Consider the following 15929-nt stretch of genomic DNA (forward strand, 5'->3'; position numbering starts at 1 on the left):
ATGAAAGTGAAAAGTGAAAGTGAAGTCTCTCAGTCATGTCTGACTCTTAGCGACCCCATGGACTGCAGCCTACCAGGATCCTCCATCCCTGGGATTTTCCAGGCAAGAGTACTGGAGTGGGGTGCCATTGCCTTCTCCGATTATATTCTCTATTGCTCATTAATTTAGGGAAATTTTGAAAGCAGCATAAAACAACTACAAAAAACAATATTAAAAAAAAGATTAAGAAATGAAATATGCAAAACTAAAGATTTCAGTAGAGGAATGATTCTCAGTTTAAGGATAATTTGGATGTACCTGGACCACAGCTGAGATCACCATCGGTAAATCAAACAGAGGAAGCCTCAAGATATTAAACAAAGACATAGACGTGAACACTTTAGTGGCTGTTAAAATGTTTTCTTCATCCAGTAAGAAATAGACACCAAATGTTGCCAGGGACACCTTAAAAGCAGACATGTAATTTTCTCCAATGTGCAATTATTAATACAGACTCAAAATTAGGAAAGAAATCTTCAATAAGCTTTATTGTTGTTGTTTACCAAAATTTGGTACTATTTAGTACTATTGCTGAAGAATATGAAATAAATGTTTAGTACAGATCATACAATTAAGTATCTTAGATAATGACATCCTACGAACATGTGGTCCAGTGCCCTTCTTTGACATGGCACATTTTCACTGAAGTAATTATCACCATTTAAAACATACAGCAGTTCATTTTTTCCTTCAAAATGGAGTTTTATGTAAATTTTTTCCAGTGATGCATGCATACCTATTGTCTCATATGCAGAAATTTTACTTTCTCTGTGTCTTAATATTAACTGAAGAAGGTATAAATAAATCATGCTTAGTAAGATTTATATTTACTTGCATAAGTTTCATTTAGAAAAGGCAGAAAAATTCATTTATGCATGAGACTGTATTGACTATTTATCATGTACATAAGACTGTCTTAAGCAAATGCTTCCTGGCTATTTTTACTAAAGTATTCCAAATGTAAATATTGCTTTTACTTTCATAATATCCACATGTTTGTTTAAATAAAAAATAATAATATTTTAAATTAACAACAGGGGAGACATATAGAATGTTTCCTGATCCCATCACTACTGAGAGTGGCTAAAATTGATCCTTCAGTTATACATAGTTTTCTTATTCTTTGGCTTCCAGCCACTGCTTCAATATCTCAAGGCAATTTATACTCTTTAAATAGCATGAGATTCCCAATATTTGCATGAAGTGACAGAAAGAAAGAGACTTCAATTTGTATCAATTCACCTACAAATACTAGTTCTATAACTTTGAGGATATTTCCAAACTATTTCCATTTCCTCTTGTGAAATGAGAAAAGTAATATCTTATTATTGCAAGAAAGAAATAAAATGCATATAACTTGTCTGATACACAGTAGAAACACTTAATAAATGTAACGTCCCTTTCCAACTCTACATAGTGTGCCTTTCAGTCTTGCTTAAAAGGGGTTAATCAAGAAAAATAATCGAGCTGAAAAGGAACTCTGAAATATAGGTTATATTTTTTAAGATTGAAAAATTTAAATTTAGATATAGAAGACTTCACTTTGGAAACCTTAATTCCAGGGAATTTGAAGGCAAATATGCAAATCAAATTTGAAAATCAAAACAGGAAATAATATACACACTCACCAAGAATGGAATACAAGTTAAAGTTAGCATGGAAAATACAGCAAGATACCCAGCTGATTTTTGAACTTTCAATTCCTGTTCTCGAATTTCAATAATCTTCTTTTTATAGGAGGGTTCCCATGCATAAAGTTTGAGAATCTGTAAAGAAGTCAGATGATGACAATCAATATCATAGAATGAATAAAAAAACAGGCACACGTACAAATACACACACTGTAACACACACACTCGTAACTGTGAAGGTGAAAACGGTACCCATGAAGTAAATTACTCCTGTTTTCAACTGAGTCAAAATATTTCCTGTGGTGTTTTTCTAGGGTGAGTGGGAGGAGGAAATCACCATTTCCCTACTCATGTCTCTCTTACCCACTACTAGCTTATTCCTGAGCCAGACTTTGACAACATCCCAGCTCCTGGCATGAGCTCCATAGCAGTTTCTGTCTAGCTTGAAAGTGAAAGTGAGAGTCGCTCAGGTATGTTTGACTGTTTGTCCATGGATGCATTATGGACATGTCTGAGCCACCAGGGAAGCCCTCTGTCTATTTTAATCCTGACAATTTTTCCACTGGTCCAACTCTCAATTCTATTCTTTTCACATCTTTTAATAGTTAAGCTTCTCCCCCAGCCTCCCAATTTCTTGAAAACTTATGTCTTGGGATGTCAAGCCATTTTCTGAAAGGTTACAGGTGTTTTGAGATTGCAAACTATTTTCTGAGATGGAGAATCATGCAGTGGCTTACCACATACTTTTTAGAGATAGACAGACCAACATTCAAATTCCAGGTCTCTTTTGTTGTTCAATCTCCAGGTCTCAGTTGTTCATTCGCTCAGTCACGTCCAACTCTTTGTGACCCCATGGATAGTAGCACACCAGGCCTTCACTGTCTCCTGGAGTTTGCTCAAGCTTTTATCCATTGACTTGATAAAGCAATCCAACCATTTCATCCTGTCATCCCCTTCTCCTCCAGTCTTCAATCTTTCCTAGCATCAGGATCTTTTCAGATGAGTCAGTTCTTCCCATCAGGTGGCCAAAGTATTGGAGCTTCAGCTTCAGCATCAGTCCTTCCAATGAATATTCAGGGTTGATTTCCTTTAGGATTGACTGGTTTGATCTCCTTGCTTTCCAAGGAACTCTCAAGAGTCTTCTCCAACATCACAGTTCAAAAGCATTAATTCTTCAGTACTCAGCTTTCTTTATGGTCCAACTCTCACATCCACACATGACTACTATAAAAACCATACCTTTGACTATGTGGACCTTTGCCAGTAAAATGATGTCTCTACTTTTTAATATGCTGTCTAGATTTATCATAGTTTTCTTTCCAAGGAACAAGCATCTTTTAATTTCCTGGCTGCAGTCACTGACCACAGTGATTCTGGAGCCCAAGAAAATAAAATCTGTCACTGTTTCCATTGTTTTCCCATCTATTTGCCATAAACTGATTGGACTGGATGCCATGATCTTAGTTTTTTGTGATAGTTTTATGTGTAAATTTGGCTAGGTTATGTTGCCCAGTTATTTTATCAAATACCAGTAGATATTACTGTGAAGGTAATTTTTAGATCTGATTCACCTTTTAACCATTAAACTTTAAATAAAGAAGATTTCTCTCCATTAAATGGGTGGTAACAAGCTATGTTGCTTAAGTTGTATTCAACTGTTTGTGACCCTATGGACTGCAACCTGTCAGGCTCCTCTGTCTAAGGGATTTTCCAGGCAAGAATACTGCAGTGGGTTGCCATTTGCTTTTCCAGGGGATCTTCCTGACCTAGGAATCAACCTGCATCTCTTACGTGTCTTGCATTGGCATTGACAGACAAGTTCCTTACCACTAAAGCCACCTGGGAAGCCCCTTAGATGGGTGAGCCCAATCTAATCAGTTGAAGCCCTCAAGAGAAAAAACTAAGGTTCTCTGAGATGGAAGGGGTTTTGCCTCCAGACTCAAGGCTGTTGCATCAAGTCCTGCAGGAATTTCCAGCCTGCTCAACAGATTTTAGACATGTCACTGCCTATACTCATAAGCCAGTTGCTTAAAATAAATCTTTGTTTATCTATTAATCTATCTATCTATATGTCTATGAATCCTCTGGAAATCTCTAATAATCTCTTACCAGCTCTGTGAACTCAGGCATGACCCTTAACTGCTCACTTTGTTTCCTTATTTGTAAAACGAAGATGAGAAATCTTTTTCTTTAGGTTTATAAGAATTATATGAGGAAACAGATATAGTGATAAGTACAGTGTGTGACATACAGAAAATGTTTGATAAATGCTAAGCCATTACCATTGTTAGAGAGAGGCTTTATGACACCTGTTTTCAAACACCATGGATGCAAACTGCCCCGACTTTTAAACTATCCTAACTGATTTCCATTTGGACCTCTTCCAATATTCTAGTGTATTTACTGCTGGGACTGCTATTTTAAATCTTGAACTTTGCTTAGATCTTGAGAAAATTTCTTTTATCTACATTGTCTTAGTCCTACTGATAAAACAAATTTCATTTTATCAATATCAATACTTAACAGCACATAAACATACATCACTGTTTTCTAATGGATGCTGGGGGTCTCAGTTAACCCACAAAGAGGTGTAAGGTGCATCTGGATCATATACTTTGAGGATGTGTGACTTTATAGAATAATCTGAGTTAAATTTCAGTTCAGTTCAGTTACTCAGTCGTGTCCGACTCTTTGAGACCCCATGAATCCCAGCACGCCAGGCCTCCCTGTCCATCACCAACTCCCGGAGTTCACCCAAACTCAAGTCCATTGAGTCGGTGATGCCATCCAGCCATCTCATCCTCTGTCATCCCCTTCTCCTCCTGCCCCCAATCCCTCCCAGCATCAGGGTCTTTTCCAATGAGTCAACTCTTCGCATGAGGTGGCCAAAGTATGGGAGTTTCAGCCTCAGCATCAGTCCCTCCAATGAACACCCAGCACTGGTCTCCTTTAGGATGGACTGCTTAGATCTCCTTGCAGTCCAAGGGACTCTCAAGAGTCTTCTCCAAAAGACTGTTCTATACAAAGCCTCCAATTAAAATAAATTTAAATTAAAAAAAATAAAGGGGAAATGATGGAAAAAAAAAAAAAGAGTCTTCTCCAGCACCACAGTTCAAAACATCAATTCTTCGGCCCTCAGCTTTCTTCACAGTCCAACTCTCACATCCATACACGACCACTAGAAAAACCATAGCCTTGACTAGACGGACCTTTGTTGGCAAAGTAATGTCTCTGCTTTTCAATATGCTATCTAGGTTGGTCATAACTTTCCTTCCGAGGAGTAAGCGTCTTTTAATTTCATGGCTGAAATCACCATCTGCAGTGATTTTGGAGCCCCCCAAAATAAAGTCTGACACTGTTTCCACTGTTTCCCCATCTATTTCCCATGAAGTGATGGGACCAGATGCCATGATCTTCGTTTTCTGAATGCTGAGCTTTAAGCCAACTTTTTCTCTCTCCTCTTTCACTTTCATCAAAAGGCTTTTTAGTTCCTCTTCACTTTCTGCCATAAGGGTGGTGTTGTCTGCATATCTAAGGTTATTGATATTTCTCCTGGCAATCTTATTGCTATTCATGGATATCAGTCTCCTTTCAAGGTATCTTCAATTTAACAGTCTTTCACTTCAGTAATTTATATTTTTATAAAAATGTTATACAGCACAATGCAGCATATCATTTACTGATTCTAAGGTGAATCAGTACGTACATACAATGGGTTTATTCTGTGGATTTATTTATACACAATTTATTTATACACAAATACACAAATAATTTATTTGTGTATAAAGAAAGCTGAGTGCTGAAGAATTGATGCTTTTGAACTGTGGTGTTAGAAAAGACTCTTGAGACTGGACTGCAAGGAGGTCAAACCAGTCAATGGTAAAGGAAATCACTCCTGAATATTCATTGGAAGGACTGACACTGAAGCTGAAATCCAATACTTAGGCCACCGGATGCAAAGAACTGACTCATGCGAAAAGACCGTGATGCTGGGAAAGATAGAGGGCGGAGGAGAAGGGGACGATAGAGGATAAGATGGTTAGATGCCATCAGCAACTCAATGGACATGAATTTAAGCAAGCTCCAGGAGTTGGTGACGGACAGGGAAGCTTGGAGTGAGACAGTCCATGGGATTGCAGAGAGTAGGACATGACTGAGAGACTGAACTGCACTGTAGTTAGTTGCTCAGTTGTGTCCATCTCTTTGTGACCCCATGGACTACAGCCTGCTAGGCTCCTCTGTCCATGGGGATTCTCCAGGCAAGAATACTGGAGTCAGTTGCCATGCCCTCCTCCAGGGGATCTTCCCAACCAGGGGATCAAACCCAGGTCTCCCGCATTGCAGGTGGATGGAAATGTCCGATGGAGTTTTAAATGTCAGAAGGAAATTCGATGTGAACTTTGCAAATTTTGTGCTTTAGAAAAATCTGATGAGCTATAATCCAAGTGCAATAGGATTTGAAATTATACACAGATGATCTCTGATATACAGTGATTCAATTTAGGATTTTTCAGCTTTAGGATGGTGTGAAAGCAATATTCATTCAGTAGAAATTGCACTTCCAATTTCAAATTTTGATGTTTTTCCCAGGTTACTTCTATGTGATATAATACTCTGTCATGGTGCTGGGCAACCAGACAATCTAGAGGATAAATGACGAATATACTACCAACCATTCTGCAACCATATTACCAATCTGTTTTTCACTTTCAGTACAGTATTCAATAAATTAGTGAACTTTTCAATGCTTTCCCTGGTGGCTCAGATGGTAAAGTGTCTGCCCGCAATGCAGGAGACCTGGGTTCAATCCCTGGGTTGGGAAGATCCCTTCGAGAAGGAAATGACAACCCACTCCAGTATTCTGGCCTGGAAAATCCCACAGACAGAGGACCCTGGTAGTCTACAGTTCATGGGGTTGCAAAGAGTCAGACACAACTGAGCAACTTCACTTTCATTTTTATTATAAAATAGGCTCTGTGTCAGATAATTTTGCCCAACTGTAGTCTAATGTAAGTGATGTAAATATATGTTAAACTATGGTAATAAGTATGTTAGGTATATTCAATGCATTTTCGACAACGATATTTTCAGCTTATGATGGGTATATCAGGATACAAAGCCATTGTAAATTGAGGAATGTGGTGGTGGTTTAGTCTGAAGTTGAGTCCTCCTCTTGCAACCTCATGGACTGTAGCCTGTCAGGCTCCTCTGTCCATGGGATTTCCCAGGCATGAACACTGGATGGATTGTCATTTCCTTCTCCAAAATTGAGGAGTATCTCTATGCAAAATTTATAAAGCTTCACTCATTTTATCACAGAGAAAATGTCAGTGGTGTGGAGTGGAGGTAGTTTTTATAGGAAACAAATAATCGGTAACGTACTTTTTATAGAATAGCGAGATAAGTGGCTCAGACAGTAAAGAATCCGCCTGCAATGCAGGAGACCTGGGTTCCATCCCTTGGTCGGGAAGATCCCCTGGTGAAGGGAATGGTAACCCACTCCAGTATTCTTGCCCAGAAAATTCCATGAACAGAGGCACCTTGCGGGCTCTAGTCCATGGGGTGACAAAGCGTTGGACATGACTGAGCGATGAACACTTTCACTCTTTTTCATAAAATACACTTGTATGACGGCTTCTCTTCTGTATAAAAGAAACCGAATGGCCTCTCATCACTTTCCCCATACGTCTACCTCCACACTGATGACAGTGTTCCTGCCACTCTTCCCTGCTTCATTCCAAACTTTCTGTTTTAAAAACGAGTAATATTTTGTGTCTTTTGAGATATTTGTGTTTAGTTGTTGGTTGAGAACAACAAAAAAACACCTTACATTTTATTTGGCTTTATTTAAATGCTATTTCAATGTAAGAAATCTTATACATCTGAAATCTAAATTACTCTCTCAAAATTATACATATTTCATTATTTTGATATTGAGAATGCTAAAAGATTCATTTATTGGTTAACTTATTGCTGTATTCTAAATAGATAAATTAAATGCATGTCCTTTTTTTATTACCTTAATTCCATGTAAGATTTCATTGAGCAGTTTTATCTGTTTGTCTTTGTTCTTCCTTTGATTTTTCTATATAATGGAAAGAAAATGACAGTATATTTGATAAAAGTTGCTAATACTTTAATTTACATAACTATTTTTAAAAATGCAATCTACTTCCTCTATTTTATATAATATTTAGTTGATAAAAACTATATTATAACATCTATACATTATTCTGTTAATGTTGGATAACAGTTATAAATACTTTAAAACTTAAAAGTAGCCAGCAGTAAAATAAAAACAAGTTGTACACTTTCCAAAAGAGTAGAAAATATAATATTTATTCAGAAAAATTTTGTTATAAATGGAATAAAAGTATCTATATTCAATCAAAATGGGAAAAATTCCCCAAACTCTATCAATTATATGTATGTAAATCTTTATTCCTGTGGTACTTCTATTATCACAAATATATATATACACAGACACACACACACATATATATATATATATATACATACCAGCTTTTTTTGCAAATATTATGTATTATATAACTTACTATTTATAATGTAAAACTTTATTTATAATACTTATTATCATTTGGTCATTTGGTCTTAAGGATTTTCTCCAATAATATTGCCACAATTATGTTATATGCAATAATAAGTACTTGTATATCTAACAAAGTACACATTTACAAGCTAACATCCTTTATATCGTTTGTGTGATTAAAGCATATTTTTTATTTAGAATACTTGTACCTAATATTGGAGTCTCTTGGATGTTTTAGGGCTCTAGATAAATTCCCGATAATGTAATTCCATTCCTAAAAATTTAACTTACAATTATTTAATATCCAGAATATTAAAAAACATATTTTAAAATTATTCATTAAAAAATCTGTTATTCTAAATACCCATATGTTTAATAATTCATAATTATTTTATAATTATATGTTATTTCCTAGTTCGTATCTTTAAAAACTAGGCTTTTGGGTAATTATTTGAAAAATTCAGAAAAAAGTAAAAGAAGGTATAAATTCTTAGCTTCTAAATGTATTAAAGTAATAAGTAAAAAAATCTTCCCTCCTTCCATTTAATTTCACTTTACAGGTAACTACTCTTAAAAGACTAGTGTTTTATCTCTAGGTTATTTCCAGGTTCATACAAATACATTAAAACCTATATTTAGATATCTTTATCACTATATAGTGATATAAATATATCACTTTATATATATTTTTATCATATCCATGTGCAAGGTATATTCACATTTTAAAAACTGGATCATTATACATATATATATATATACACACACACACATATATACATATATATACACACCATATAAATTCATGGCATACATATTACACATTTTTGTTGTTAAGTCACTAAGTCGTTTCCAACACTTTTTCAACCCCACTGACTGTAGCCCACCAGGCTCTTCTGTCCATGAGATTTCCCAGGCAAGAATACTAGAGAGGGTTGCCATTTCCTTCTCCAGGGCATCTTCCCAATCCAGGGATCGAACCTGCGTCTCCTGCATCTCATGCATCGGCAGGCAGATTCTTTATACATATATATGTGTGTGTGTGTGTGTTTCTCTGTTTACATTTTCCTAATAGTGATTGATTCATTTCCATGTCCATACATAAGATGTTGTTTACCCTTTATTCATTTAAAAAAATAAAATAATTGTCCTAAGCAACACATCTGCATCTGTCTTTGTTACTTTAACATGGGAAACCATCTATTTCTCCCATTACAGTGTGATCTCCTTCAGAGAAGTGAACTCTTTCTTGGTCCTGTTCCCCCATTCCTACAGTACAGCATAGTACACACTGTTTTGGAAATAGCAGATGTCAAAAATATATTGATAGTAAGATGACTGACGGAATGTAGAAGAAGAATATTAAAATTAATTCAGTTAGGCATTTACTGTCCACTGGCTGCACGCAGCCACTCCTCGCACATTTTAGCTCACTAGCCTTCTTGCTACTTAAGGCAGACCTAGCATATCCCCACCTCTCGGCTGTGCACACACCATTCTGTTTGCTTGATATCTTTTTCTTAGACATCCACATGGATTGGTGCCTTACTCAGCTGATACATCATATCTTTCCTCAGGATGTTCCAGACTTTGTTTGTGAAATGAAATGCTTTGTTACTCTATCACTTTATCCTAATTATCTCTCTTCATACACAAATTAACACCAGGCATTATGCTATCTACCTATTCTATTTATGTGTTTGTTGCCTTTCTTCCCCAATAACCGAAGGAAAGCTGGAACTTGTCAATTCTCTTCACTGCTATACTTTATGTGCCTGGCACAGTGACTGACAGGATAGATGCTCAATCAATACTGGTTCAATAAATGAATGATTAATTCATATTGTATCCATTTTAAGCCTCTATTTTCTATATTCAGAGAATTAGCTAGGTGTTTAGTATCAAGTCTGGAAACTCAGCTTCTGTTTGACACAGGTAACATGAGGCAATTATTTTCTTACCTTCAGCTTTTTCATTCTATTTGCAACTAAAGCATTCATTGGTATAACAAACACAAGGACTGCCACCCCTGCTAACACGGCTGGACCCAGCTCTTGCCAAAGGAGTGATACGGCCATCAGGATTTGAAAAGGAGCTGACCAAAGAAGATTGATGTTTGTCATCAAGTCCATGAGCTGCTGGGTATCTGTTGCCATCAAGTTAATAATTTCCCCGGTAGAAAACTGTTTTCTAGAAACATTAGATAGAAGCAGAGCCTGGGAAAAGAGAAGCAGAATATTTACAGTTCTGTAGATCATGCAGGATCTTTACAGTCAAACAATGACAACTTTTAACTATAAATAAAAAGTTTTCTAGCACTGAGCTTCCTTTCTGTTATTTTGCACCCCTACTAAATCATCTACAGTTCATCAATACAGAGTACACAGGCGAATCAATGAAAATCTAATGAAAGTATTTTATTAATAATATAGTTTCAATCTTAAAGAGATTTCAGTCTAGTAGTGGAGTACACTCCCCTACTACACACACATCCTACACACAGGCTAATTATAAGGGCTTCCAAGGACTCAAATAGTAAAGAATCTGCCTGCAATGCAGGAGACCAGGGTTCAATCCCTGGGTTGGAAAGATCCCCTGGAAAAGGAAATGGCTACCCACTCCAGTATTCTTGCCTGGGGAATTCATGGACAGAGGAGCCTGGCCAGCAACAGCCCATGGGGTCGCAAAGAGTTAGACACAACTGAGGGACTAACACACACACACACACACAAGTCTAACAGTAGCTAAGAAGGGCCATGGGTATTTACAGAGGTAAGAGTATTGTTTCATCTTCTCTGTTCTTCCAAGGCCTAATTCTCCCTTTCCTTCTGTATATGTCATTTAATATTTGTATATTGAATTCAATATACCGAAGAATTGATGCTTTTGAACTGTGGTGTTGGAGAAGACTCTTGAGAGTCCCTTGGACTGCAAGGAGATCCAACCAGTCCATTCTAAAGGAGATCAGTCCTGGGTGTTCTTTGGAAGGACTAATGCTAAAGCTGAAACTCCAGTACTTTGGCCACCTCATGCGAAGAGTTGACTCATTGGAAAAGACTCTGATGCTGGGAGGGATTGGGGGCAGGAGGAGAAGGTGATGACAGACAATGAGATGGCTGGATGGCATCACCGACTCGATGGACGTGGGTCTGAGTGAACCCCGGGAGTTGGTGATGGACAGGGAGGCCTGGAGTGCTGCGATTCATGGGGTCACAAAGAGTTGGACACAACTGAGCGACTAAACTGAACTGAACTGAACAGAAGGTTAAGTATTGGTAATTTCTTACTAAGGCTAATATTAGAAATTCATTTATTTAATTTCCCACTCATTTAAAATTCCCATAAAAATGCATGAAAGTGAAAGCGAAAGTTAGCTGCAGAGTCGTCTCCAACTCTTTGTGATTCCATGGCTGCAGCCTGTCCTGCTCTTCTCTCTGTGGAATTCCCCAGGCAAGAGTACTGGAGTGGGTTGCCATGTCCTTTCCCAGGGGATCTTTCCAGTGGGGATTGAACCCAGGTCTCCCACATTGCCGGCAGATTCTTTACCAGCTGAACCACAAGGGAAGCCCAGAAAGCCCAGAAAAATGCATAAATAACTGTAAAATAAGCAGGAAATTGATATTTATACCAGAAATTAGGTGAAAGTCCCACCATATGCCAAAAGTTTTAAGGAACTCCTACCACACTGATTTAAAGAGAGACAGGATTGAGAACTAGATCTAACAATGATAAATAGGATACAGGGGACACTCAAGTTCTCTTCACTCAATAAATGACTAATAGAAAGCCCAGAGAAAAAGCCCCTCTGGAAAATGAGTAGGCAGGGCCTTCAGTGGGACACTTCTAACATTCCCTAGCTTAAAACCCACGGGGTCAGTGCATATGGCAGTCTATGGGGCCAGCAGAGGAAAGGCACAACCCTCGGAGGTTCACAAGGGATCAGGATCCTCCTAAGCTTGATGGCTGCTGCAATGCTAAATCCTTTAATTTTCTGCTCCTTCCTTCCAAGGTACGGTGCTGATGATACGACAGAATAAATACTGCTCCCATAAGAGTAAATAAAAAAGGAAAAAAATACACTACGATAGTTAAGCTTCTAGCCATGTCTCCTCCAAAGGCAGCTTTTTAATCTCCCCTAATAAGTTACTGACCATTTAATGTGCTCAAGAAAAACAATGGAAATCCAAGAACAGTTGTTCTCATTTCATTAAGACTACACCATTTTTTAAGTGAGATCCATTGACCTCTAATAGCATCCACCTCCAACATACTATTATAAACAAATACAAACATGTTATCCTACTTTTCTAGAAGGAAAATATAAACTGACTTATGCAAAAACTAAAAGACTGGGTAGTTCAAAATCAAATTACCCAAGGAATCAAATAAATGCCCCTCCTTTAGGAAAACACACAAAGCACAACTGTCACTAGCAAGGGCCATTAACAATTCTCAGGGAATTCCGTAATAAAATTAAGTCTTGCCTTGTTTCCACCCCCCCCCCCGCCCCCGCATTTTCCCTAGCACTTAGTCTATTCCCCTTTGCTCACAGGGAGGCCATGTGCAGAGCCTTGCATCTGGCCCTTCACACCAGGGTTCCTCCTGTGAAAGAAAACGGCTGAGCCTACACCTCAGCTGGGCGTCCACGTGCAGAAGCCGTGCGTGACACAAAATCCAAGATGGTAGCTGCAGGCCGCGTGCAGAGACGCTGCTCCAGGAACTGCCATGTGGAGCCTAAGCAGCCCAGCTGCCCCTGCTCCAGCTCCACAAGAACCTCACTTTGAGAGATCCTTCTAAAGCAGCCCTACCTACTGCCCATTGGGAGAGTGGGTGCTCAAGAAAACAGGCCCACACCTCTTCGTTATCTGATCAAAGAATAAAACCTTCCTTTGCTTCTGACCAGAACTCAGATGCTCAAAGGGCACTGGGCTGAAGGACCCTTGTTGGAGCCCCACTCAGGAAAACAGGTAACACAACCTTGTGACTCCTTAATTTTGAAACTTCATTCATTTCATTGATTGCATTTGCTCTAAAAAATGTGTTAGTTGCTCAATCGTGTTCGACTTTGTGAAAACACGGACCATAGCCCACCAGGCTCCTCTGTCCATGGAATTATCTGGGCAAGAATACTGGAATGGGTAACCATTTCCTTCTCCAGGAGATCTTCCTGACCCAGGGACTGAACCTGAGTCTCTTGTGTCTCCTGCAGGAAGATTCTTTACCATCTGAGCCACCAGGGAAGCCATAAAAAGACCCAGATACATCATATGTGGCTCCCAGCCTCAAGAATCCTTTTTACAGACTGGAAATATCTTGTTTATTACTGACCTCAATTCAGTAATGGTTCATTTTGTCATATGATTATGAAATTTGCTTTGCGATTTCACATTCTCCTTCATATATTTGTTCTTTGCTGAATTTTTTTGCCACAGCCCTGGTTCATATATTTATTTCTTGAACTATTTTTCCTGACCACCCTAGCTCTGAGTCATAGACATTATATTATTTAGAGCTGGAAGAACCCTAAACATTTTTATCCCAGTGATTCTCAGCAGTTACCATACTTCTAATGAGTCAGGGTGTATGTAAAGGTGAATCCTCATAAATCTATGAGAAATCATTTTCTTCAGCTCTTTTGGATGCAAAAAAGTATGCCAGGATTCTCTTTCTCTCTTCTCCTTCTAATCACATTTAAGTATCTCTATTTTAAAGAAAGGAAAAATAATTTTATCAATTTTCTTTATACTGCATTCTTCCCACAATTAAGGAAAGAATATCCTTTAGGCGCAAATGTAGACAGTCTAGATATGGATATTAAATGTAATTAAAATTAAAAATTTACTTCCTTGCTCTTACTTGCCAAGTTTTCAGTTTCAACAGTCATATGTGATTAGTAGCTACCATACTGCATAATGTGGATACAGAATAATTTAAAAATCACAAAAACTTCTACTGGATGGCATTTGACAGAATGCCCACAGGCTGCCCACATTAAGCACAGGACTAACTGATGCTGCTTTTGAAACATATCTTATTATTAGTCCTCAAAAACTCTCATGGAGCCTGTAATTGGGAGCGAAGGGATAACAAAACTGAGTTTTAAGACCCAAAGACTCATGAAGTGGTCAAGTAGAAAGAGGTCCGTGTTCTTCCCCACAAACCTTAAAAATGAAGTCTCTTGAACTTTACTAGAGTAGCAACAGTCATGCGATTGGGTAGAGATAAAGAGCTTTCTAACACATCCCCTCCTCACCAGGAAAAGGATGTAAGACTAGCTTTACCCAAGTCTAGTAATGAATTCCTGATGAAGGAGTGCCAGTGTCAGATGAATATGAGTTATCTGGTCATCTATGAGAGCTGAAGTTATCGAAACATGATAAACATCAGAATCCTAAAATCTGTAAAGGAGACAAGAGATCTAATAACCACAATTAGTCCCTTTGGAAAGCAGATATAGGATAAGGGATTCAGAAGAAAGACTCCCTTATATTAGTGTCACCTGCATAGGCTACCAAGGGCATCTGAACACTACAGGTCACTAAGTAATGTCTTCTGCTGCTTGTCTGATGGACTAAGAATTAAATCTTAATCCATACTGCAGGACCCACTGAACCCCTCTGATCTTAGAATGCTCTCTGTTGTTAAATAATCTCTAAGGACCCACATAGTCTCACTCCTGTAGATGCTATTCCCTGTTACATTAATTATCTCCAGGGTCTCTTTGCCCTTGTTGTAATGTACTCACCCACGAGACTTGACTTTCCTTTTTATTTCTGATGGTTTGCTTCAATTTCTACTGCTATCTATTCTTTTATGCTTATCAGTTCAGTTCAGTTCAGTCTCTCAGTCGTGTCTGACTCTTTGCAACCCCATGAATCGCAGCACTCCAGGCCTCCCTGTCCATCACCAACTCCCGAAGTTCACTCAGACCCACATCCATTGAGTCGGTGATGCCATCCAGCCATCTCATCGTCTGTCATCCCCTGCTCCTCCTGCCCCCAATCCCTCCCAGCATCAGAGTCTTTTCCAATGAGTCAACTCTTCACATGAGGTGGCCAAAGTACTGCAGTTTCAGCTTTAGCATCAGTCCTTCCAAAGAACACCCAGGACTAATCTCCTTTAGAATGAACTGGTTAGATCTCCTTGCAGTCCAAGGGACTCTCAAGAGTCTTCTCCAACACCACAGTTCAAAAGCATCAATTCTTCGGTGCTCAGCTTTCTTCACAGTCCAACTCTCACATCCATACATGACCACTGGAAAAACCATAGCCTGGACTAGACAGACCTTCGTTGGCAAAGTAATGTCTCTGCTTTTCAATATGCTATCTAGGTTGGTCATAACTTTCCTTCCAAGGAGTAAGCATCTTTTAATTTCATGGCTGCAATCACCATCTGTAGTGATTTGGGAGCCCCCCAAAATAAAGTCTGACACTGTTTCCACTGTTTCCCCATCTATTTCCCATGAAGTGATGGGACCGGATGCCATGATCTTCATTTTCTGAATGTTGAGCTTTAGGCCAACTTTTTCACTCTCCTCTTTCACTTTCATCAAGAAGCTTTTTAGTTCCTCTTCACTTTCTGCCATAAGGGTGGTGTCATCTGCATATCTGAGGTGATTGATATTTATCCCAGCAATCTTGATTCCAGCTTATGCTTCTTCCAGCCCAGCATTTCTCATGATGTACTCTGCATATAAGTTAAATAAGCAGGGT

General features: G+C 38.4%; 1 protein-coding gene across 3 annotated transcripts in view; it reads right to left on the bottom strand.

Moving 5' to 3' along the window:
• LOC104992304 (multidrug resistance-associated protein 1-like) overlaps positions 1–15929 on the bottom strand; it is a 98687-nt gene that overhangs the window by 59302 nt on the left and 23456 nt on the right. For 2 of the 3 annotated variants that reach the window (XM_010845142.1, XM_010845144.1), the window contains exons 6-9: positions 10179–10433; positions 7690–7755; positions 1668–1805; positions 298–444 (exon numbers count right to left, since the gene is read on the bottom strand). In XM_010845142.1, coding sequence (XP_010843444.1) covers positions 298–444; positions 1668–1805; positions 7690–7755; positions 10179–10433 — 606 coding nt within the window. The remainder of the gene's footprint in view (positions 1–297; positions 445–1667; positions 1806–7689; positions 7756–10178; positions 10434–15929) is intronic. The other variant, XM_010845143.1, reaches the window with a different exon arrangement.

The sequence above is a fragment of the Bison bison genome, unplaced genomic scaffold, assembly GCF_000754665.1.
Source record: "Bison bison bison isolate TAMUID 2011002044 unplaced genomic scaffold, Bison_UMD1.0 scf7180017864213, whole genome shotgun sequence".
In the NCBI taxonomy this organism is placed as follows: domain Eukaryota; kingdom Metazoa; phylum Chordata; class Mammalia; order Artiodactyla; family Bovidae; genus Bison; species Bison bison.